Source organism: Grammomys surdaster, unplaced genomic scaffold (assembly GCF_004785775.1).
Source record: "Grammomys surdaster isolate TR1022 unplaced genomic scaffold, NIH_TR_1.0 254, whole genome shotgun sequence".
Lineage (NCBI taxonomy): Eukaryota > Metazoa > Chordata > Mammalia > Rodentia > Muridae > Grammomys > Grammomys surdaster.
Genome location: NW_021604695.1, coordinates 1,049,498 through 1,072,406, shown reverse-complemented (window position 1 = coordinate 1,072,406; position 22,909 = coordinate 1,049,498). Strand labels below are relative to the sequence as shown.

The following is a 22,909-nucleotide window of genomic DNA, read 5'->3' as shown; positions in this document are numbered from 1 at the left end:
TAAAGGAGGTCTTCTAGGTGTAGGGGACAGTGCTGGGGAGAACACGGGGGTGGCAGGAGATGAAACGCTTTGGGGTGGGTTCTATTAGAGTTAGGAAGATGGGAGTCCCCAGTGACGGAGTCCATCCTAAAAAAGGTACAGTCCACTGGAGTAGCCAAGCAGATTGTCATGCTGCACAGCACAGAGACTTCCAGAACACACACAGCTGGGGACACTGGCCCTCTCAACACAACAGTGGTACTGTGTAATGACCCACCTGAGCCAGGACCTGATGTGGGCACTTTTTTACACTGACTCATTAACCCTTGCCCCTGCTTTTAGGAGGAAGGCAGCCAGTATTTTCTTTGTGCGGAGAAAGATCTTAAAATGCCACACTGCCAGGACACGACAGAGCTGCCCGAACTGTGTTCTGACCACTCTGCTTCCTGCCTCCCATGCTCTGGGGAGTAAAGACCCTAAGAGTCTCCTCTCCATAGCTGACAACCTCATCCCTCTGTGTCCCCTCACAAGCTCAGGGTGGCTGCCCTCTAATCTCCCTCCCTCTGCTCACCAAAGCTCTCCTGGTTCTGTTTTTTGTTTTTGTTTTTTATTTTTGTTTTTGTTTTTCGAGACAGGGTTTCTCTGTGTAGCTCTGGCTGTCCTGGAACTCACTCTGTAGACCAGGCTGGCCTCAAACTCAGAAATCCACCTGCCTCTGCCTCCCAAGTGCTGGGATTAAAGGCGTGCGCCACCACTGCCCGGCCAGTTTCGTTTTTTCAAGACAAGGTTTCTCTGTGTAGTCCTGGCTGTCTTGGAACTAGCACTGTAGACCAGCCTGGCCAAGAAATCAGAGATCAACCTGCCTCTGCCACCCAAGTGCTGGGATTAAAGGCGTGCGCAGTGCTGCTCTCCTGGTCCTGTGTGGTAGGATGTTAGCTTCCTAGCTCTTCTCTTCCTTGTGGTCCTGCGACGAAACCCACAGGACTTTTTCCTTCAAGGGATTTCACTGGTCTCAGAACCAGGCACAAGCCAAGGATAAGGCTGGAGAGAATCCAGGGCTCCCTGGCTCCCTGCTGAGGTCCCTCCCTGTGGATGTCTCAAAGGCGAGGCCTGCTCAGGAGACAGGCCCTGAACAGCATGTACAGGTGGATCAGCATGCCAGGAGCAGAGCCAGGACAGGCCGCAGGAAACTGAGCTGCCTTCTGCCGGCTCCCGCGGCCACCTTTGTTTGGAGTGGAGCTGAAAAGATGAGCTCACTGCTTCCCTGCTGCTGAAGGGACCAGGACCTGAGCAAGGAGCTGGGGGCAACCTGGCCTTCTCCTGTCAGCCTGCCCTTCTCAGCAGAAGGCCAGCCCAGGCTTTTGGCCAGCCTTGCTGTAATCTTGTCCATCCCCCACTCCTCTCCCTTGCTCAGAGGTGACTTGATGATGACGGTGTTGGTGTCAGGAGAGTCAGTCTGGGTCTAGCCTGTGGAGTTCTTCTGTTTTCCCAAGACTTTACTCAGAAATGCCAGATAGCCCCCACCCTCATCTGACTCTCCGAAGGCCTTAATTAAGTAGGGCAACTCTGCCAGGGATACCACAGCAGAGTAGGCAATAACGTTCCCTACTTCTGGTGGACTTTGAGATGACAGAAAGGGACTGAGGCATGTGTAAGCCTGGGAGATAAGAGAACGGTCTTGGGGGTGAACAGATCCCAGAGACTGAGCAGGAGAAGCCAGAACCATGGATACAGTGTCCTGCCCAAATCAGGACACTGTGCTGCCAAAACATTCTTTCCCGGTACTATGGTTATTTAATGTCTACCAATTCAGACCTTGCCTAAAGACTAAGGAGAAACTAATGGCAGCTAGCTTTAAGAGCATCTGGTTGCTGAAACACTGCCAACCTTTCTGGTTAACAGGCTTGCTCTGGTCCAGCTCACGTCTTTTGTGCCTGTAGCAGCAGAGGAATCAGTCCCAGCTATGCTGGATGCCTGTTGGGTATCCAGTCCTCACTAAACCAATGATGCAGGTCCAGTTTCTCCTTTCTACAAACGAGCATATTGGGGTTCAGGTGTTGGCCTGAGTTCACAAAGCCTGAAGGCGTGGCACTGGAAACGGAGGCGGGGCTGTCCTATCTTGGACTCTGTGCTACCCCTCGCTTTCGTGTTCAGCATCCTGTGTCCGATTTCAGTAGCAGGATTGTGTTCCCACCTGTTCATGACTCCTCACGTCAATTTTGACCAGTCGTTCCAGAACTAGGGTCCTGCTCCCCCACAGCTACCCCCATTCACACCAGGCCTCCTGGAGATGACGACTAACCAGCCAACCCAAGGACTTTGTCTTCTGTCTATCCATAGTTTCCTTACACCTGCCTACCAGCACCCCAGTACCTGCACCCCAGCTTCTGAACCGATCCTACTGATCTACCTGCCTCAAGTCTCCTTTGCCTCTAACCCCCTCTCCAATGGCTAACAGGGTGATTTCACTCTGCCCCCCTCTCCTGCTATCCCTGACCCCCACAAACCCATGGCCAAGAATCGGATCCAAATTCCTTTGTAGGGCATCACGGAGCCCTGCTTGCCAGCCTGGCTGACCTCATCTCTCCCTGGCCCTCCCCTAGTGCTGTGTTCTCGAGCCAAATGGAATGAACTACTTGTCCCTGGACCTGAGTTATAGCAGTCCCTTGCCAGGAATGCCACTCCACCCTCTTCCTCCGTAATCCTGAATCTATTCTTCAGACTCATGTCTTGCCATTCAAGACTCAAGTTTCACCCTGCCAGTATATTCCCTGAGCATCTCCCTCCAATCCAAATGGGACTTAGTAGCACCAACATGTAATCCCAGCTATTTGGAGGCTAAGGCAGGAGGATTGCAGGTTTGAGGCCTCAAAATGAAAAGTGAAAGAGATCTGGGGAGATAGCTCCCCGCTATATACAAGGCCCAAAGACTCAATCCTTAGTATCTTAAAATAAGTACTCAATCTTTCTACATCTGTTAAAGCACCCAAGTGCCCGAATACTGTGTAGCCATTCTGCATGTAACCCTCTGTACCAAGAGGTAGGTGTGTGCGTGTGTGTGTGTGTGTGTGTGTGTGTTGATTTCTCTATATCCCAACGTCCAGTCGAAGGTCAGGGACAAGGGTAATGCTATGTGTTTGATATGCCAAGTAACGGCCTGACTGATACAAAGCGGGTGCCCTGGGCACCTCTTATGTCCCTCTCTGCAGGCAATGACCTCTTCCTGGTGGCCGTGCATGAACTGGGCCACGCACTGGGCCTGGAGCACTCGAATGACCCCAGTGCTATCATGGCACCCTTCTACCAATACATGGAGACGCACAACTTCAAACTGCCGCAGGACGATCTCCAGGGCATCCAGAAGATTTACGGTGTGTGTAGTAGGGGAACGGAGGGTTCCGATTGTGAGAATAGGCGGTGCCAGGTTGGGGGCTTTGCCAATCGTCAGCATTGCTGTCATGTCTCTATGCTGACTTTTATGAGGTCCCCTAGCATAGTGAGAAACTTAGGGGATGAGGCTGTAACTGGGAAGGGCAAAGTGAAGTGAGGCCTACTCATTCCCTCTTTTGTATCCTTCCCAACCATCCCCCTGTCACCTCCTGTTCTCCATTACCTCCCTCTAACAGATGGGGACCAAGTACACTCTAACTTAGGAGAGTCACAACTCTGCCTGAGGAGTGGTGTCATAACTGGATCTGGGATCTTAGGGCAAATGGGAAGCTAGCTTGCTGTCTCAATAAGATGTGAAAATCCTACCACACTGCCAAGGACAAGTCAGGCTGACATGGACGATCTAGTCAGGTTGGTTGAGATGGGAAGACCAGTTCACTTGAGCAAATGCTGGGGAGCGAAAGCACAGGAGGGGGCTCCCTCTGGAGGAGGTGCAGCCACCAGAGCCCTGCAGCACAGCAGGTGAGGCAGCAGGAGGCAGGGCGGGCAGCCAATATTTCAAAGGGAGAATGGACAAGATCTGCTGACAGATCTGATATGGGGATGAGGGGAAAAAAGAACAGGTCAAGAGAACAGAAAGTTCTGAGTTTGCTATGGGTGTAGTTCAGCCAGTAAAGTGCTCCTCTGGCCTACATGAAGCCCTACAATTGGAACCCATTGTACCCCAGAACCACATGACCAGACACGGTAGCATACACCTGTAATCCCAGCCTTCTAGATGATCAGAAGTTCAAATTCATCTCTGTGCTATATAAGGAGTTTGAGGCCAGCCACTGACACATGAGACCCTGTCTTTTTTTTTTTTTTTTTAAAGCGGGGTTGGGAGTGCTCTGGTCTTTGTAATTGTAGAATGATATCTCAGTCTGCAGTTTACAGACCAGGTGGCTATCCACTTGGGGATGTTAGTGTATAATACATAGTTACTAGTCACAAATAGCTGTTAAAATATAAATGTTAGCCAGGTGGTGGTTGTATGCCTTTAATCCCAGCACTTGGGAGGCAGAGGCAGGAGGATCTCTGAGTTTGAGGCCAGCCTGGTCTATAGAGTGAGTTTCAGGATAGCCAGAGCTACACAGAGAAAATACGTTTTGAGGAAGAAAGGAAGAAAGAAAGAAAGAAAGAAAGAAAGAAAGAAAGAAAGAAAGAAAGAAAGGAAGAAATAAATTTAAATTTATAATATTTACACTGAAGTTATAATATTTACACTGAAGTTATAATATTTACACTGAAGTTTCAGCTCCTTGGCCACTAAGAACTAGTGACTCACTTAGGTACTCAATAGCCATATGTGCATGTGGCCACTATATTGACAATACAGACCAGAGCATTTCTATCACCACAGAATGTCAGAGACAGCTGTTAGGGTCTCTAAAGCCTGGAAGCCGATGAGCCCCTTACAGCAGTGACTCTCAGCTGGGTTGCCCTTAGGAATCATCTTAGGAGTCTTATAAAAAACAAACTACTGACACCAAGCTCTCATCTCAAAGATCTGAGTGAGTCCATTTCAGGAGCTTCCTGAAGATCTAGAGGTATAAAAGTCTTCTAGGTGATCCCATGGGCTGCCCAAGTTGAGAAGCAATACAGAGGGAAGGAAGAAAAGAGACCCCAAGGGTACCCAGTCTTTGGAGTAAGGTGGACACCCCTAACAATGGAGGTTAATAGAACAGCCCCCAAGGACAGACAAACCTTGCAGGGCCCTGGAAAAGTAGGAACATGGTTCAAGGCAGATGTTTTCAGAATCTTGCAAGCCAATGTGTAGGCCTTAGACCGGTGGCATGGGCTTCACCTGAGACCTTGAAGACATGCTGTCTGGTTCCACCCAAGGCCCTCTGAGTCATAACCTGCATTACCAAGATTCCTGAGATGAGTCGTTACGTCAACAGACTTTGAGTTGATAACTATTAGATTCCGAAATACAGAGGTCATTGGTGATCTTGGCAAGTGGTCTGGGTAGAAAATGGAGCTGACGCTCTTTAGAAGTTGGCTGAAGAGTGGAGGTGGTTAGAAATTAGAGTCCAGCCTGTGTGGAGGGAGCAGCAAAGGAGGGTGTGGGACATTGGTTCGATGGCAGGACACTGGCCCAAAGGCTTCTTCTTAAAAAGGGAAGATGCCAGACTTGGGGAGTGGAGAGTGAAGGTCCCCATTCAGTAGCTGTTTCTATCTGTGTCCTCAGAGACTGGGGCATTGAGTCAAGGAGAAGGTACAGAAGTCAGAGGGACAGACTTGACCTGGAACTGCCTATATAGTGTTGGGGCAATGGTAGATGACAGAAGGGGAAAGTTGGGCCCTCCCTAAGATCCAGCCCCTCTCTCCAGGACCCCCAGCTGAGCCTCTGGAGCCCACAAGGCCCCTTCCTACACTCCCGGTCCGCAGGATCCATTCACCATCTGAGAGGAAACATGAGCGGCAGCCCAGGCCCCCTCGGCCACCTCTAGGGGACCGACCATCCACTCCAGGTGCCAAACCCAACATCTGCGATGGCAACTTCAACACAGTGGCCCTCTTCCGAGGGGAGATGTTTGTGTTTAAGGTATGAATAGTGGATTAGTGCTACCCAGAGTGTCCTTTTCCCCTCCATGGAGCTGGGCAAGCTCCTGCTCTATAATCAGGCTACTGTGGGGCCTGGACAGGAACTGGTCTAGTGGCCAGGACCCAGAGTCTCTTTCTGGTACTGATAGGTTAATCAACTTGGTTTTACAAGGTGACAAGGAGAGACTGGCTCACTGATAGCTTCCAAGGAGCCAATGCTCAGGAAAATGCTGGAGATGGGGTCTGTGACTTTGGACAAGTCACCCACCCTTCTTCAGACCTCAGCTACTCAACTGGGGGACTCATTCTTCTGGCACAGGATGTGTGAAGATTAGAGGTTGTGATGATGCAGAGTAGGGACTGGCCAGGGGTGGCAGAGTCTACAGCTCCTGCCAGGGCATGAGTGGCAGGACTGGCTAGGCCATATCATGTTCCCTGTCCTGAGCCTGCCATGTGATCCAAGGGCGGCTAGATCCTTGGGGAAACATGCTCAGATGAGGGTCTCTGGTTAAGGACCTTTAGAATCAACAGCTGTAGGCAGGAGGATGGAGAAACCAGTCAAGACAAAGGGAGAAGCTGAGGAGACACGGACCTGGTGCTAACTCAGTCCCTTATGGGAAGAGCCAGATCTAGAATGGCCGGGCCATCAGTCATTCCATGTTGGGTACAAAACGAAACCATGCCATCAGAAAAGATCTGGAAGCTGAAAGCTGCCTGCTGGTACACCCCAGTCACTAGGAAGTACCCTTCATCAAATGCGAGCTGGAAAACTGGTCTCCATGACACTTAGTGACAGAGGAGAGCTACTCTGCTTTCCTTCATAAGGTCTCCCCAACAAGCTTCAGTCACTAAGGATCAGGCCACGCAGGCTAGCCCCGTTCTGCCTCTCACTAAGCGACTGGCTCTAGGTATGTCCCTTGGCCTTCCTTAAGACTCTGTATGTGTCAGACTGACTTGACAGAGTTGTTCAAGTCAGAATAAAGTATTTTAAAAACTGGACCTGAAAGTGCTTTGTAAAACACTTTTAAAATACCACCTTAGTGGCTAAGAGTGCTTACTGCTCTTGCAGAGGACTTGAGTTCGGTTCCCAGTACCCACATGGGGGCTTACAAGGGCCTCTAAGCAGTTCCAGAGAATTCAGTGCCCTCTTCTGATGTCTGCAGGCTCATGCACACTCATGATGTACATTCATACGCTCAGGCACACATCCATACACATAATTTTTTTTTAAGTTCTAGCTTGTACTATCTTCTGAGTCATGTTCCTTCTGCAGCTCTCGTATTTCTTTGATCCTCCCAACAAAGTGTTCACAGGCGTGTGTGGGTTTTATCATCTTTACCATGCTGGGATTCCCACCAGACCGGGGCCCAGCCCAACTGATATCAGTAACTCTCTGCTGCCCTCCCGTGGCCACTCCTGGCTATGGCAGACTTCTTTCGAGCCTTTCCACACCTCTCCCACACCCATCTGCTGTGTGTCTCATAGTCTTGGACAGCAGCAGGCATAAATGAAGAGTTAGTTACATCCTGTCTTAAGAGTTGGAAGCAACAGATGGACAGACTCTATGGGAGGTTGTGAGGCTGAGCCCCAGGGTTGGGGTTGGGTTGTTGGGCCTGAGCCCTGGGGCTGAGATCACTGAATTCAGAGGTAAAATCTGCCACCTGCCTCTCTCCTCTCCACTCTCCCCTCCCCCGCACCCCCCAGGATCGCTGGTTCTGGCGACTTCGCAATAACCGGGTACAGGAGGGCTACCCCATGCAGATTGAACAGTTCTGGAAGGGCCTGCCTGCCCGCATAGATGCAGCCTATGAAAGAGCTGATGGAAGATTTGTCTTCTTCAAAGGTAACATGGGCATTGCTACCCCATTTTGAGACTTTCTTTTCCCTGTCTAAACCAGAAGAGGTGGGATGGGAAACAGATGCCCTCCGTGGGCTGTCACTGGCTCCTGAAGGGTCAGATTTCTGCAGAAAGGAATTATATCATCTGGGAAACTCAAGTCAAGAAAGCACCAAAGTTGATGGGGTGAAAAATTCCACTCATATGAAGTCCAGGGCAAGACAAGGAAGGCCACCCACCTCCACTACAAGGTCATTCTCTCAGTTCTTTAAGAGCCCAAGCAGGCCAACAGGACAGAGGGAAGGGGAAAGCAATGTAACATACCCAGCCTGGGCTAGCTCTGTTCTGAGTGGTTTCACATTGATAACCTTGACTTCACCCAATATTGAGCAGCCAGGGATCATGGGAGAGCACAGGACATAAAGGGTTGGGGCTATATCATCAGAGTTAGGTGAGGGTATAGCAGATGAAGGAGCCTGAGGATCTGAGACAGCCCTGAGTCGATGTGTGAAGAATGCATAAAGTCATGAGTGGTGTGCATTGTTTGACATGAGCCAGCCACATCAAGGATGGAGGAACTTGGATCCATGGGAAATTGGAGACTTTCCCCATATAGGTCAGGCTTAGAATTGGCAAAGCCTTGTTGTGGTCTAGCTGTGAATGTTTATGAACAGTTGACCAGTGTGTCCAAAAACTAAGTAACTGCAGCTTCCTCCATGAGACTGCAGGGGCTTCCACCAAGACTAACTCCTTCCCTGTTCTGAACACAATAAACACGCTGAGGTCCCAGGTTGTTGTGGCAGTAGGTGCTGCTCCATCAGAACACACACCACACCTGACCCCAGCTGTGGGGAGCAGTGGCATATGATATCACAGGAGTGGCTAAGATCACCAAAAATGAAAGAGGGTCTAGACAAGCAAATAGCCACGTGTGGTGGCTATACCTGTAATCCCAGCCCTTGGAAGGCAGAGGCTGGAGGATCCCTGAAAGTCTGAGACAAGTCTGCTCTACATAAATTTCAAGCTAGCCAGGGATTAAAAAAAAAAAAAAAAGACTGTCTCAAAAGGTTCATCCAAACCAAGATAGTGGGACAGAGAACCTATGTAGCATGGTACACATTGCCCAAAAGCTATAATTGGCCTTTGCTCTCCAGATCTTCTGGGCCAGGGGCTAAAACTTACATTCTGACTTCATGATGAAGATGGGCGAGTGGGACCGCTGTGTCAGCCCTGAGCGGCTCCCGTAGGCTGATTCCGGTACTCTCCGCTCTGCAGGTGACAAGTACTGGGTATTCAAAGAAGTGACGGTGGAGCCTGGGTACCCCCACAGCTTGGGGGAGCTGGGAAGCTGCCTGCCCCGTGAAGGAATTGACACAGCTCTGCGCTGGGAACCTGTGGGCAAAACCTACTTTTTCAAAGGCGAACGGTACTGGCGCTACAGCGAAGAGCGGCGAGCCACAGACCCTGGCTACCCCAAGCCCATCACCGTGTGGAAGGGCATCCCGCAGGCTCCACAAGGGGCCTTCATCAGCAAGGAAGGATGTATGTAAGGGCCAAGCTGAGGTGGGAATGGGGAGTTAATTTTATGTGGTTCTCAAGGGCCAGGCATCTTCTCTAGAGTATCCAGATTTGAGTAATGTAACTTGATAGCAGACAACTGTCCCCAAATAGACCATGTTCACATAGTAAATTAACTTCCAGTGATAGATAGGGGCGGTTCAAAGGTTATTTTTCATGGGGTTTAAAGGCTAGCCTGGCAATCACCGTATGCCATCAGGTCTCCCTACCAGATTATAAGCTTCTCAAAGGAGGCTCAGGCAGAGCAAGCATCCATGACTGTCTACTGACCTACCTGGATAAAAGCACTGACACTTGACCAGACCTGGCTGGGTTCACAGACCCCCTCCACTAACTCTCTATAGTGGTGGGCAAGTCATTGAACTTTTCTCGTTCTACTATCCATGAAACGGGAAAGATCCTAGCACTTACCTTTGGGCTGGGCGATAAAAGATTCATAAGGTAAACTAGAGCGCACTTAGCGTAATGCCCACCACATGGTCTATGCCATGTAAAAGGTTTGGCTGCCCTCATCATCTTACTAACATTTCAGTTGGTAAGAAACGGCAGGGTTCAGTCATTCACTGCGTGCTGATTACTGGAACCAGCTTATGGGAGAGGCTCAGGACGGAAGCAATAAGTAAGAGCTGCATAGTTCTCAGTCCTGTGACAGAAAATAACCTTGCCACAAAAGCTAAAAAAAATAAATAAACGAGGCAGAGGAACACGACTGTTTAGTGACTTTTAAAATGTGATACTTTACACACATGGTCTCCCTCTTTGGCGAGCCTCAGAGACAGGTGACGTCAAAGACGTTGACCAATGAAAGTCCTGGGGAGTCAGCCAATGAGGAGCGTCTAAGTGCGCCGCTTGGCTAGCTGTGGACTGGCTGGGTTGCCAAGGCTGTTGCTGGGAGTCTTGAGGAAGCTGCCCAGGGAGTGATCAGCAGAGCTGCCTGGCCTGCCTCCTTTCCTTCCAGCCGTTAAAGCCACTAGAAGGATCCTAAAGAACTTGTATCTGTGTTGCAGAGTGATATATCCCAAGCCCAGGCCATCCCCCAAAATCTATAATCGTGGAGCCACGGTGTCTGCTGCTAACACATGAAATCTTATTTCTCAACTCCAGGGGCTTGGGACAAGAGGTAGACTGGGGTCCTAGAGTTATGGAGACTGCGTTGTACAAGTGCTTGTTGATCTGACCCTTCTAGGAAGCCTGGGGCACAGTGTGACGGAACTGTTTCCTGCTAAGGCGGATCCAGCCTGGGCAATATAAATTAAAGCATCTGTTCGCTCTACTCAAAATCCCGAGATGGTTTCCCAGCATCTTCGAACTAACAAGCGGGACTGTCCACATCCTGGGAGTCCCTCTTTGTGTTGATTACTGTGCAGTCATTGGAGCAGAGCACTTAATCACCTTGGTTCCAACAGACCACTCCCCTCCACCTACCACCTGCAGCTCCTCTCTCGCACAATGTTGCAGGACCCCAGAGCAGGTGCTAGGGGTGTGTTGGAGTGGTGGTGCTAAGTCCTTCCCATTTCCACAGATTACACCTACTTCTACAAAGGTCGGGACTACTGGAAGTTTGACAACCAGAAACTGAGTGTGGAACCAGGCTACCCACGCAACATCCTGCGTGACTGGATGGGCTGCAAGCAGAAGGAGGGAGAGCGACGGAAGGAGCGGAGGTTGCCCCAGGACGATGTGGACATCATGGTGACCATTGATGATGTGCCAGGCTCTGTGAATGCTGTGGCTGTGGTTGTCCCCTGCACACTGTCCCTCTGCCTCCTGGTGCTGCTCTACACAATCTTCCAGTTCAAGAACAAGGCGGGTCCTCAGCCCGTCACTTACTATAAGCGGCCAGTCCAGGAGTGGGTATGAGCAGCCCAGAGCCCTCTCTGTCTACCCGGTCTGGCCAGCCAGGCCCTTCCTCACCAGGGTCTGAGGGGCAGCTCTAGCCACTGCCCACCGGGGCCAGCAGGGCCCTAGGCCAGGTTCGTGTGTAGCTGAAGTGGTGGGTGCACTGGTCTAGGCTGAGTGTGGGGCAGGGAGTGATGGTGGCTATGCCCCAGGTTGGGTAGCTGGCACCCAGCTGCCAGCCTTCTGTCCTGGGTAGACCTCTCTCTACTGAAAGAAATAACCCAGGCCATGTCAGGAGGCAAGGATCATGCCAGGAGGTGCCCACGAGGTCACTGCATCCTGTGGTGTCTGCAAGATACCACAGCTCCAGTCCTGGCTGGGACCCAGCCCTCTGAGGCAAGCCAGAACTAGCCCTCACCCCCACCCCAAGATGCCACCAATCCCAGTCCCCTCTGCCAACACCTGCTGGTCAGATGTCCCCTCACCCTTACCCTACTATCCTCCAAGGCTGCAGTGCCCCTGATGCCAACACAGTGGGCAAAAGCCTGGGTTTCCCCTGCTAGCCAATAGCAGATTCCTCAGGAAACCTGCTCCACCTGTCAGGTCTCCTTGGAGACTCAGAATTTATGGTCACATGCTGCAGGCAAGGCTGTGGCCCAGCTGGATCTCACAAGGACCCAGCTGTCATGTCGTGAATATTTAAATGTCCTGTCACTACTGTTTAAAAGTCCCGTTTTGCAAAGGCTACTTGAGGCTTTAGGTCAGCTAGAGGTGACTTGTCTTGGTGATGATGCCAGTGTGGTGGCCCTTCCCCAGGCACTAAGGACCATGGTGCTGCAAAGGCCACTCGGGCATCCTGATACTAGCAGGCATCCTGTCCAGAAGGCTCAACAGCTGGGGCAAGAGCTGACCCTGGTTCTGGGTGCGGATCCATGTTTGTGACCACTCTCTTCTCCCCTTCATTACTGTCCTCTGCCCTGCTCCAGCCTGCCCTTTGTGGTCTGGGGCCTCAGCCTAACTATAGGTTAGACAGAGCCACCCTTGTCATGGCCTCAAAGTAAGGGAGCAGGGCAGCCTTTTAAGTAATCTGTCTACATCCCATTGTTCCTGGGGCAACTTGACCTCAGCCTGGAGGCAGTGTTTGTGTTCCAATCTTGACCCTGGCAGCCCAGGCCCATCTTCCTGCATCACTCTTAGGAAAAGGGTATTCCCAGATGGTAGCAGCCCAGGTTTTGGGGCTTCCCCTCACTCCCTACCCCAACCAACCTTTTTGTTGTTTTATCCTGAGGCCCTTCTTCACATCTGACAGGAGTTCCTAAGTCTTGGCTTGACTTGCTCCAAAACCACTGGGTGCAGTGTTGCTCAATGGCTCTCTGCCAAGCCCAACAGTGGTATGAGGCGGCCATCAGGGTGCTAGTAGGTCACAGATACCAACTCTGACCTCTGAGCCTGCATGGGCTTTGCCCCTGCCCTGTGGTCTCTGGGATTTGGGTCAGCTCGCCCTGTAGCACAGACAGGGACTCTCCCTGCCCTGGGAGTTGAGTAAAATCTCTTGTCCCAGAAGCACCTATGTGGGTCCACTGTGTCCCATCTCACCGTTGTGTTCTCATTTTGGCCAAGGGCAGGCTCCCTGGGGCAGGCGGGGAACAACTGAAGAGATTTAGTGATTATAGGTTTGTACGGTGTTTTATACTTTGCAAAGCACTTTATTAGTTCACACCTGTCCACTCACATGAAACCACTGTAGGCTCTGAGAGGCTGAGGGTCATACTCATCTTACCCTCAGATGAAGCACAAGGAGGTCTTATTTGCCCCTGCTACCCAAGTGGCCCTGGCCAGGTCTGTGTCCCCATCTGTGGGCCCTTCCAGGGTCTGAGATAAATGTCTCTTCTAGTCCTCTCTTCTGGGCCTCCCTCCCCCAATTCCCTGGTCCCTCTCCTCAGGTTGGTGCTCTCACTTCTTGAAAGCTCTAGGCCCCGCAGGTTCTCTGTCGGCTCCTGGCATTCCAAGGCCAGTTGAGAAAGAGCAGGGGGTGAAGGCAGGCAGCCCAGGCTGCAGATGTGAGGGATGCAGGACTGGGCCCAGAGAGGGCTCAGTCTAGAGGCTTCCAATCTTGGATTCTTCTGCCTGCGGTCATCTGTTTGTCCATCAGCCCAGGTCAGAGCAGTCAGAGGGGCAAAGCACTGGCACCCTCAGAGCTCAGCCTCCCTCAGCCTGGGTGACATCACAGCATCTCAGTGTCGGTCACATTTTAAACTGATCAGCCTTTGTACAATGTTTTTTAAATCATTTCTAAATAAAACAGAAATACAGTGTCTTTTCCCTGGGGCGTGGGAACAAAGACCAGGGCATATGTGTGCCCTTAAGAAGCTTCGGGGAGAAAGGGGTGACTGGGGAGTACAGTTCTGCAGTTGCCCCATGCATCTTCTAACCAGCAACCAATGCCCCCCACCCACCACCGCTGGGACCTCAGGAGTATGGGAGGGTCACTGTGGCAAGGCTTTCTCTGGAGACAGGGCCCATAGGGCCATGGCCTGGGACATCTGCTGCCACTCAGTTCTAGGGAGGGGGAAACCAGAATCCAACAGCATCATGATCCTGCCAGGAGGCCTCATCTGGTCTTGGTTCTTCTGCTTCAGGAATCTGCCCAAGGACAGGGCTGAAAAGGGGCTTGGGAATGAGCTGGTTTAGGGGCTGTTGAGGAAGGGAACAAATCTGAAATTGAGGTACAATCCTGAGGTGGCCCTGTGGGACTTTCAGTCTCCATGATCTTTCTTGAATCTCTGCCCAGAGGGAGCAAGACAGGAAATCACAGGGTGAGGAGATAAAAGCCAGGCCAGGCTCAGGAGGGCACGAAGGCCATGAGTGGCCAGGTCAGTACCAGGACGTGCAGGCGATTAGAAAGCGCACGTCGTCCAGGGGCCCCCACGCGCCAGGTTCGGGCTGAGGCCGCTGCGGACCCGGTGGCGCCGGAGGCTGGGGCGGCGCGGGCTCCGGGCCATCCTGGCCACCACTCAGGAGAGCGCCCATGGTCTGTAATAGAAACCCTTTTGGTACCATGCCACGGCAGGTGACACTCCCTCCCACCATCACCACCACCCTTTACCCCCGCCCTCACCTCAGGAAGTGAAGTGAAAACGGACCCGCCGCAGAAGCCGCCTGGCCTGGGAGGAGCAGCGTTGTGACGCAGCCAAGACAGAAGAAAGCCTACGCACGTCAGGGGCGGGGCCAGTGAGCATGGGAGAAGTTGGGCCAGCGGCCAACCACGCCCAGGGCCCGAGGCTCCGCCCCACTTACAGCAAGGCCCTGCTAGAGCCATAGGAGGCCGCCTGACCTCCCAAGGAAGCTATCCCATCTTCCTCAACATCAGGCAGGACCAGAATGCACTGCAGCTGAGTACCTACGGCCTCACAAAGGCCTAGGCAGGAAGAAGAGCTAGGTTTCTCATTCTGAAGCTAGGGAAGGCTGAGAGGCAGGAGCTGGCTTGAAATGGAACCCCAGAGGCCAGTACTACTTCCTCTTGTTCATCTCTTTTCTTTTTTGAGGGGGAATCTCATTATGTATCTCTAGCTGTCCTAGATATGTAGCCAGGCTGACTTTGAACTAGAGATCCACTCTGCCTTTGGGATTACAGGTGTGTCCCACCACACCTGCAGGTCTCCCATCTTGTTGAGGGAAACACCCCATGCCAATCCCACCCAACTTCCCCACAACCAGGAACAGCTGTAGAAGGAGGTGTTGAAAACTGAGGCTCCCACAAACAGCACATTGAGGATGGTGGGTGGGAGGCAGTCCTTTAATGGGTGGGGCACAAGATAGCAGAACTTTCATCCAAGAGCCACAGAACTGAAGCCAGCATGACACAGCAGGCTTTTCAGGAACAATAGTCAAGAGATGGCACAGGTGAAGGGTTGGGCAATCAATTCAGCTCTGGTGAGCTCTGCCATGCCCCACTACTAGCATGTGGTACAGGTTAGCTCAGGCATGGAAAATGAGCCAAAGTCCAGAGGCAGGAGCCCACACGACAGCATGGAAGGTGACTCATGTGAGGCTGCAGAGAGAGAAGTATATTGTCAGTGGCTGTTTTACAAGGTACATGTGGCCCCACCCTAGACCTGTTCTAGTTCAGTCACTGAAAAGCTACACTTGGAACCCCACCTGTCCCCAAGGTTCCAGACTGACTGCATCCTATATAAAATCTAGCCTAAAACTCCCCATGTTTGAGAAGTAAAATCAATTCTTTCCTCTTTCATGTGGGCTACCCTTCTCCAGTTTGTTCAGTTCCTGGTCATACACTTGAGCCTCGGAGATGGGAGCAAGGAAAGTCAGTGACAACAGGATGTGCTCAGACCAAAGCCTCTCGGAGGTCAGAGGCCAAAACTTTGGCCTCCTTTTCCAGAACTCTCCATGACTGATACAAAAAGTCACAAATACTAGACTGGAAAACTGTTGAGGGATTAAGTGAATCACTTGTCTTGGAGGTGGTAATCACTGCCTGACAATGAAACTCAAGTGCTTCTGTGTATGCTACATTATAGAGGCTGACATCAGCTGCTTTTCTCAGCTGCTTCTTCAATTGATTTTCTGAGACAGGGTCTCTCACTGAACCTGGAGCCCACCGTCTCTGCTAGACTGACAGCCAGTGAGCCCCTAACACTAGTGTATAGACATGTGCCACCAAGCTCAGCTTTCCCGTGGCGTGGGAATCTGACCTCATCAGTCCTCACTGCCTGTGCAGCAAGCATTTTACCCACTAAACCATCTCTCATACCAATTTGATATCATCACCGTAAAGTCTAAGGACACCTCAAAGCATGTCCAAACCTAAAGGAAACAGTCCTCCCTTCTTTTCCAATACCCTTCTCTGTTGTCTAGCAGCACAGACAAAGCCTACCAGGACACAATGACCAGTGACTAGCAGCTCTGCCCAACTTTAATAGTTTCTAAAATTCACAACAGTTTCCTCTAGTTTGATAGGCATCAAATTGTTAGGTTATAGAAATCTCAGTTGTTACTAGGAAGATTCTGTTCTTTAATTAAATGAGACACCGTCTCTTACAAAATTCCAAGTTCTAAAAGGATAGGGAATGTTCTCATCATCACGTTAATACTGTCTGGCACATAAAACGCTGCTCAACAACTTCTCAGGCTGGGGTGTAGCCCTACAGGACAGCATTAGCCTACAGTGCAAAAACTCTCAATTGTTCACCAGCTTTGACAGCAGTTATTCAGGGCAAGTACCAAAATGTCCTCATCAGAGCGAGCAGCCTATTTGAAAGCACAGGCACACAGCCAGGCGTGGCGGCACACACCTCTGGCTTCATCAGAGCCAGGCTGGGTCACACGATACTAATATCGTTTAAAGAACCAGAGTTGGATTATTATTTCCACCTATAGTTGGAACCTCTGATTACACTAAGAATCTATATAAACAAGCAACCCAACATCCACTAAAGCTCCAAATCTCAGGCTAACGGTCCAAACTTCTGGGTATGAGAATTTAAAGCCCTCAGGACTCTGGGAAAACTTTTATCCTTCACATACTCAGTATTTTCACATCTCTCTGTCTGTGTGAGACCCTCACTCTTTTCGAGTATTTAAACACCTTCTTGTCCCCTGAAACAGACCAAATGTCACTCAAGAAACTTCTATAATCCCAGGAAATATCTCACCAGCTTCACAAGCTGCCCATATGGGGACAATTAAGTAAGGACCTATTTGTTTCTTCTTTAACAGCTAAAAGGCATATGTAGCAACTGCATTTCCCATGCCCACTATGAACCCTCAGAGGCAGAATATACCACACCACCTGATTATCCCCCACATAGCCATGATCCATGGCATCAGTGCAAACAAGTGCAACAGGACGAGGGACAGTGTGCCATGGAAAGCAGAGCATCTGTTACTGGGCACGTCTCTACTTCTGAGTTTCTATCCTCATAAAGGTTAGTTAGACATGTGTTAGTTGGACATGCATGCCTTAAGAAAGGTCCCTGGTAGGTTGAGAGAAAGAAAGCCAAACTACTCAGCATCTTCTCCTGCTGCTATTCTAGGTAAGAATAAAAAGTCTTGGTCCAACTGCCCAAGGGATGAGAGTGAGCAACCATGCCCAGCTTGGTTGGCTTCTTAATCCACAAAAGTCTAGATCACTGGTTCTCAACCTTCCTAATGCTGTGACCCTTTAATACAGTTCCCCAGGTTGTGGTGACCCCCAACCATAAAATTATTTTTGTCATTACTTCAAAACTGTAAGTTTTCTACTGTTATGAATGGTATTGTAAATATCTGACACGTGAAAGGGCTGTTCAGGCCCCAGGTTGAGAACTGCAGGTCTAGACCATGATTTCAACACAAAACTCACCTACAACTTGTTTAAGAGCACCACAGCAATCTGGGGTCTCCTCAGTGATTAAGGAGCCTTCCCACCTTCCCTAGGCAACAGTTCTTTTCTATGTCAGGTCTTAGGCCACTAGCTAGAGACAGTGGACACATTGGCAAATATAAACTATAAAACATGGTCAGTGACCAAGCAAGATGGATCACAGAAAAGGCCTGCCCAGACAGCTCAGGTTTCAAGGAAGACTGAGCATGAGCAAATGCCAATGTCCGTGTCTCTAAGTCAGTATGCGTATTTACTCTGAACCTCCCAGTACAAAGACAACATGACTCCTGTTCAAAGATCCATCATCGTCAGTTCCCCTCGAAGGCAAAAGTGAGCCAGGTATGGTGTGCACACCTTTTATCCTAGCACTTGGGAGGCAGAGGCAGGAGGATCTCTGAGTTTGAGGCTAGCCTGATCTACAGAGGGAGTTCTAAGACAGTCAGGGCTACACAGGAACCCTGTCTTGAAAAATAAAAAAAGGGCAACGTTACCTGTCAATGAGGGAGTCCCTCATGCTGGTGGCAATAGTACTAGGCTTGGCTTCATTTAGCTTGAAGACACTCTCCACCACTGACAGCTCTGTGCTGGTCGTATCCAGACCACAGAAAGCACACCAGTCATTCACTACCATCCCAGCAGCAATCACCTCACTCCCTCGGTTCACAGTGCCTGCCTGAAAAGAAGGGTCATGGTACCAAAAGCAAGTTCTCTTACCTCCTCCAGTGAGGACTCTTCCCAAGTCTGTTCCATGTCTCAAGGCCCCAGTCCCAAACTAGGGAAGGTATTGACTCCCAAAGGGTGACAAAAAGGACTGACTCTATAGATAGGGTTCAGATGGCAGGAATGCTTACCACAAGGGGGACTTGAAGAAGGGAGGACAACTCATCCTGGTCCTCAATTGAAGTTTTAGGGTGCACCAGACCTCCTTGATTACTGAAGACACAGTAGCTTCCTACTAGCACCTGGTCAGCAACTGTCTGTCTGAAGACTTCCACCTTGAGCACATCAGCCAGGATTTCTTCTGTCTCCTGATGATGAAAGGAATTGAGCCCAGTATCCAGAACATGTAGGCCAAACATCCAGGAATCTCTGAGCATCAACCACCCAGACTTGGTTCCCTGAGTCCCTTTTAACCACAAATCTGCACATGGAAGCCTCACTGAGCCAAGACATAGTATGGCTAAGAGTCTAGGCCCAGCCTGGAGTCCCTAAAACCCAGGCAAGCCCTGAAAAACATGAGTATTGGCTTCATGTCACCCTTTTCACTAACACACACCCTAGTACAACTGTCAACCATCACACCCCAGGATTGAGTAGGCCAATCTCTCCAAATCTGAAGGATTAATGCCCTTCCCAGCTTGGTAGAAAGCCTTATTATTCCTATGAAAGGAAAAACCTGGAGTGCCCAAGAAAAAAACACAAGTGAAACCCCTAATTCCAGCCTTCGGGTGATAATGGCCAACCACTGGCAAGGCTGGTCCTGTAACTTCCAGACCATGCTGCTGCCTCACCCTGTCCAAGTCTGGGTGGACTAAGGCCACATAGTCATTGCAGGTGGTGACATTGCCAAGGGCTGAGAGCCGCTCCTCCACCCGCCGTATCTGCACAGAATCCGGAAGGCTGTTGCGGATATGCTGCAGCTCCTGGTCGGTGGTGTTGTTAGGTACCAGGAGCCCATGCCTATTCCCTGAAGAGAACAAAATTGCACAGTGGGATAAAAACTAAACCATGGGGCCGGGCGGTGGTGGTGCACGCCTTTAATCCCAGCACTTGAGAGCCAGAGGCAGGCGGATTTCTGAGTTCGAGAGTTCAAGGCTAGCCTTACAGAGTGAGTTCCAGGACAGCCAGGGCTACACAGAGAAACCCTGTCTCGAAAAAAAAAAAAAAAAAGACCAGGCTAAGATCTCTCTTGTCCTGTCAGAATTCATTTCATATCCTAAGGACACAGTTAAAAGACCAAGATATTTTATTATTATTAAAGATTAACATAAATAAACCATATAGAGTCACCACCCATGCTTAGTGCTTTAAAAAAAATGTTTTAAAGTAAATACATAAAAGCCTCAACAAAGAAACAAAGAGTGTAGCAATGGGACACAGTGCCAGGTTAAAGGAAGGACTGCTTAGGCATAATGGTGCACACCTACTGATCCCCAAACCTGGGGTTGGGGGGACAGATGAAGGAGGATCAGAAGTTCTAGATCATTCTTAGCTTCAGGGACAGGGCGGCTAAGGCCAGGGAGGAGGTGGGGATGAAAGGAAAAGACGGAGGCCACTCAACAGTGCTTTGAGGTCAAACTGTCAAGGACGGTCACTGGAGTTGTACTTAGAGACTGTAAGAATTAAATGTGGCTGAACAGAATAATCTGGGACCTTAGTTATTTCCTGAGGGAGAAATTGAAAAACAAGAAGCAACCTGTCCATTTTCAGGGGCAGGAGAGAGATTCAAATCCTCCTCCACCCTTAGGTGTGGGACTTAGTGAGTCACAAAGTTCTGAGCCACAACCCCTGTTTCTGGTATCACTGTGAAGGAAAAACGAGACCAAGAATGATAGAACTTAATGCTATTTTGCTACGACTTTTCTCAAGTCTTTGCTTGGTCAGTGTTCCTGATCTGCAGTTAGGAGTCCCACCCACCCATGACAGATTCCAGAGTCCACCGACACCGAAAACCTGGGAATCCCCCGATCACTAGGGGTAAGATCCAGGAATTAATGACTCATAGTGCTTCGATTTGTCCCTCGGCGTCTTCCATCCACCTTACCCACACACATGCGCCCGATGATTCGGCAGCCGGCGATGGACGCGTGCACCACAGGAATGGTATCGGAGAGCTCGCCCTCGAACACACTGTAGAAACATGGATTCGCTGGTCACTGGGGTTGTTCACTCTTTCAGAGCTCTCGCTCTCGGCCTCCCTATCCTTCCCGCCGCCTCAGGACCAATAGCTCTCGTCTCACCTGTAGAAGTTTTCTGATCCTCCGATGGCCACCAGGCAGTAGGTGTTAGTGAGTTTGGCAAAACAACCGATCTCACAGTTGTTCTCGAAAGACGCTCTGACCGCCATGAAAGAAGCCTGGGGGTAGCACGACTGCGGGTTCCGGGCCGACAGATCCACTCAGGAGCCGGGTCAACCAGCCTCGCCTCCAACCCCGCCCTCTCGGACCCTCAGATCCCCGGTCGCGCCGGCGGGACCCCTCCTGGTTCTCTTGCTCCAAATCCTCCCGCCCTGCGGCCCGGAACTGACCTTTGCGCCTAGAGTCCCAAAAGCTCACCAAACGACTCTAATCTCTACACGCTGCAACAACTTCTCCCGTAACTAGCTTTCCGTTTCCGCCTCCTCCCAGGCCCGCTTCCGGGAGCGCGCCGGAGCCAAGCCGAGCTGGTGGCCACTCTAGCCCCACCCTTTTGGAGGACTCGATGGTTACTTAAGGTTTGGTTTGACTCCGCCAAACCTCGCCTCTTACACGTTTTCTTGCTTTAGGTTGCTGGTTTCGCCTCTTATTGGGTCTGTTTAGAAGGAATAATCAATCAAATCTGAGGCTGGGCAAATGAGAAGGTTGAAGAAAGGAGGAACCGGTGTTGTCTGGCTGAAGATGGGTTGATGACGGATTTATTTACCGAGTGAGGACAGAAAAGGATAGGTTTGAGAAAGGGGATGATCCCAGCCGGGCCACGCGGCCGGAAATGCGAATCTGGAACAGTGGCGAGAGTCAAGGGCTGAGGATTGAAATTTGGGGTAGAGATCATCCAAGAGAGTGTCCTATAGGGAAAAGCGAGACCAGGATAAAGTGGTTGGAGGAGGCCTGGCGAGAACCATAGGAAACAGACTGAAGAAGATAGTGGAGACGGGGAAATGTGTGAAGATGGGTGTTACTGAGAGATTGGAGGAGAAGAGGTTCTAGGGTGGGCAAAGATCTGATAGCTGACTTGCTTCCTTGATGTGTTCTCACACAGTTTATCACCCCTTCAGCAGCCACTGTCTACCCTGGGGATGGTGGTGTGGCCCGTTTTAATAAACAGAATAAACTTGGCTCACTTAGTGTAGAATATACAAAAGCCCCCAGGGTGTCTCAGAATGCCACAGAGAAGTTGGAAGGAGCCGAGAATCCCTTACCACAGACCTTCCCTATGCCATTCATTCTTCTCCAAGGAACCTTATTGATCTGAAAAGGGTCTGAATGGTTCTCTTTTCCCAGCCCCGTCATGCAGTCCCATAACTTAGAACACATCAGATTGCTATGGGGTCTAACCATAATTGCCTTTATTGGTTTGTACCATGCACAGACTCAGGCAGGTGCTAAGTTCAGGAGAAAGGCCCATGACCAGCTGTAGCCTGAGCTTCAAGAGACATTCAGCAACGTGGCCTGTGTGTTTGTGTCTTAAATGTTCAACTACATGCTCTGCTTATCTTCCCCGCTTCACCCCAGATCTTCCGATCACTGAGCCGCCGCCCCGCCACCACCACCACCACCTCGCTTACTCTACCAAGAACTCTTAACTCTCCTCCACATGGCTCTTCCCCATCCTTCAAGACCAGCCTGAAAGGCAGCCTCTCTCTGATAAACTTTCCTGATTGCTCTACCGGTAATCTCCATGATCCTCTGTCCCTAGTACCCTTTTCAGTTGATACAGCTCTGTCTTGTTCTCAGTGACTTGTGTATTTAAGCTGTAGCCCTCAGGATCTGCATCCAGGTAACCTTCGGCTCTGTGGCATGTTCAGGGCAAGGTTGTGAGCAGAGCTTGGTGCAAGCAGAGTTAGGATGAGAGTCATAGGTGTATTTATGGTTTCTGAATCTCGAGGGGATTCCACAGTGTGTACTAGAAGCTTAAATTTTCTGTGGCCATTCGTTTAGACAGTCAAGATTGATTATGCACCTGTGATGGAAGTTCTACTTGAGTTAATCACAGTGCTCTGCATACTCACTCTGTGCATCTATGGGTGCACCACTCACTGTTCCTTGTGGGCTATATGGGTATCTGGAGCATCTCTGTAGTGTCCATGTTTTATGTGCATAGAAACACAGAAGCTGCAGATACTAGGTGTTGTGTCTGTGCAAACAGAAGCTGCAGATACTAGGTGTTGTGTCTGTGCAAACAAAATACAGATTTAGAGCCAGAGGACAATGGACTGGCAGAGTTCCCTACTCTGTCACTTAATTGGATCTTCCTCCAAGTTAACCAAGCTCTGGACTTCAGCTCCCATTCCTATAAAATGGGAAGAATATCTTCTGTTCTCTTTGGCCTCTGTGGTAGAAGCAAGATGACAAAATGAACGTCATCCTTTGGAAGGCGTCAAAATAAGACACACACCT

At 50.3% G+C, this 22,909-nt stretch overlaps 2 protein-coding genes across 3 annotated transcripts in view; one reads left to right on the top strand and one right to left on the bottom strand.

Annotated features, from left to right (window-relative positions):
* The window catches only part of Mmp24 (matrix metallopeptidase 24), a 42,910-nt gene extending 29,382 nt beyond the window's left edge, over positions 1-13,528 (top strand). The window contains exons 5-9 of the mRNA XM_028775285.1: positions 3,189-3,350; positions 5,745-5,959; positions 7,663-7,801; positions 9,071-9,337; positions 10,896-13,528. Coding sequence (XP_028631118.1) covers positions 3,189-3,350; positions 5,745-5,959; positions 7,663-7,801; positions 9,071-9,337; positions 10,896-11,233 — 1,121 coding nt within the window. The 3' untranslated portion in view covers positions 11,234-13,528. The remainder of the gene's footprint in view (positions 1-3,188; positions 3,351-5,744; positions 5,960-7,662; positions 7,802-9,070; positions 9,338-10,895) is intronic.
* A 1,459-nt stretch (positions 13,529-14,987) lies between these two features.
* Eif6 (eukaryotic translation initiation factor 6) lies at positions 14,988-21,148 on the bottom strand. 2 transcript variants are annotated; one of them, XM_028775327.1, is made up of 7 exons: positions 20,842-21,051; positions 20,555-20,685; positions 20,359-20,444; positions 19,106-19,281; positions 18,446-18,622; positions 18,086-18,267; positions 14,988-15,263 (listed from the first exon to the last, which is right to left on the bottom strand). In XM_028775327.1, the coding sequence occupies exons 2-7, from the start codon at positions 20,659-20,661 to the stop codon at positions 15,254-15,256; spliced, it is 738 nt and encodes a 245-aa protein (XP_028631160.1). In that variant the 5' UTR covers positions 20,662-20,685; positions 20,842-21,051; the 3' UTR covers positions 14,988-15,253. The 2 variants fall into 2 exon arrangements, with proteins under 2 accessions (XP_028631160.1, XP_028631159.1); XM_028775326.1 differs by having other exon boundaries at positions 20,555-21,148.
* Positions 21,149-22,909: the final 1,761 nt, after the last annotated feature.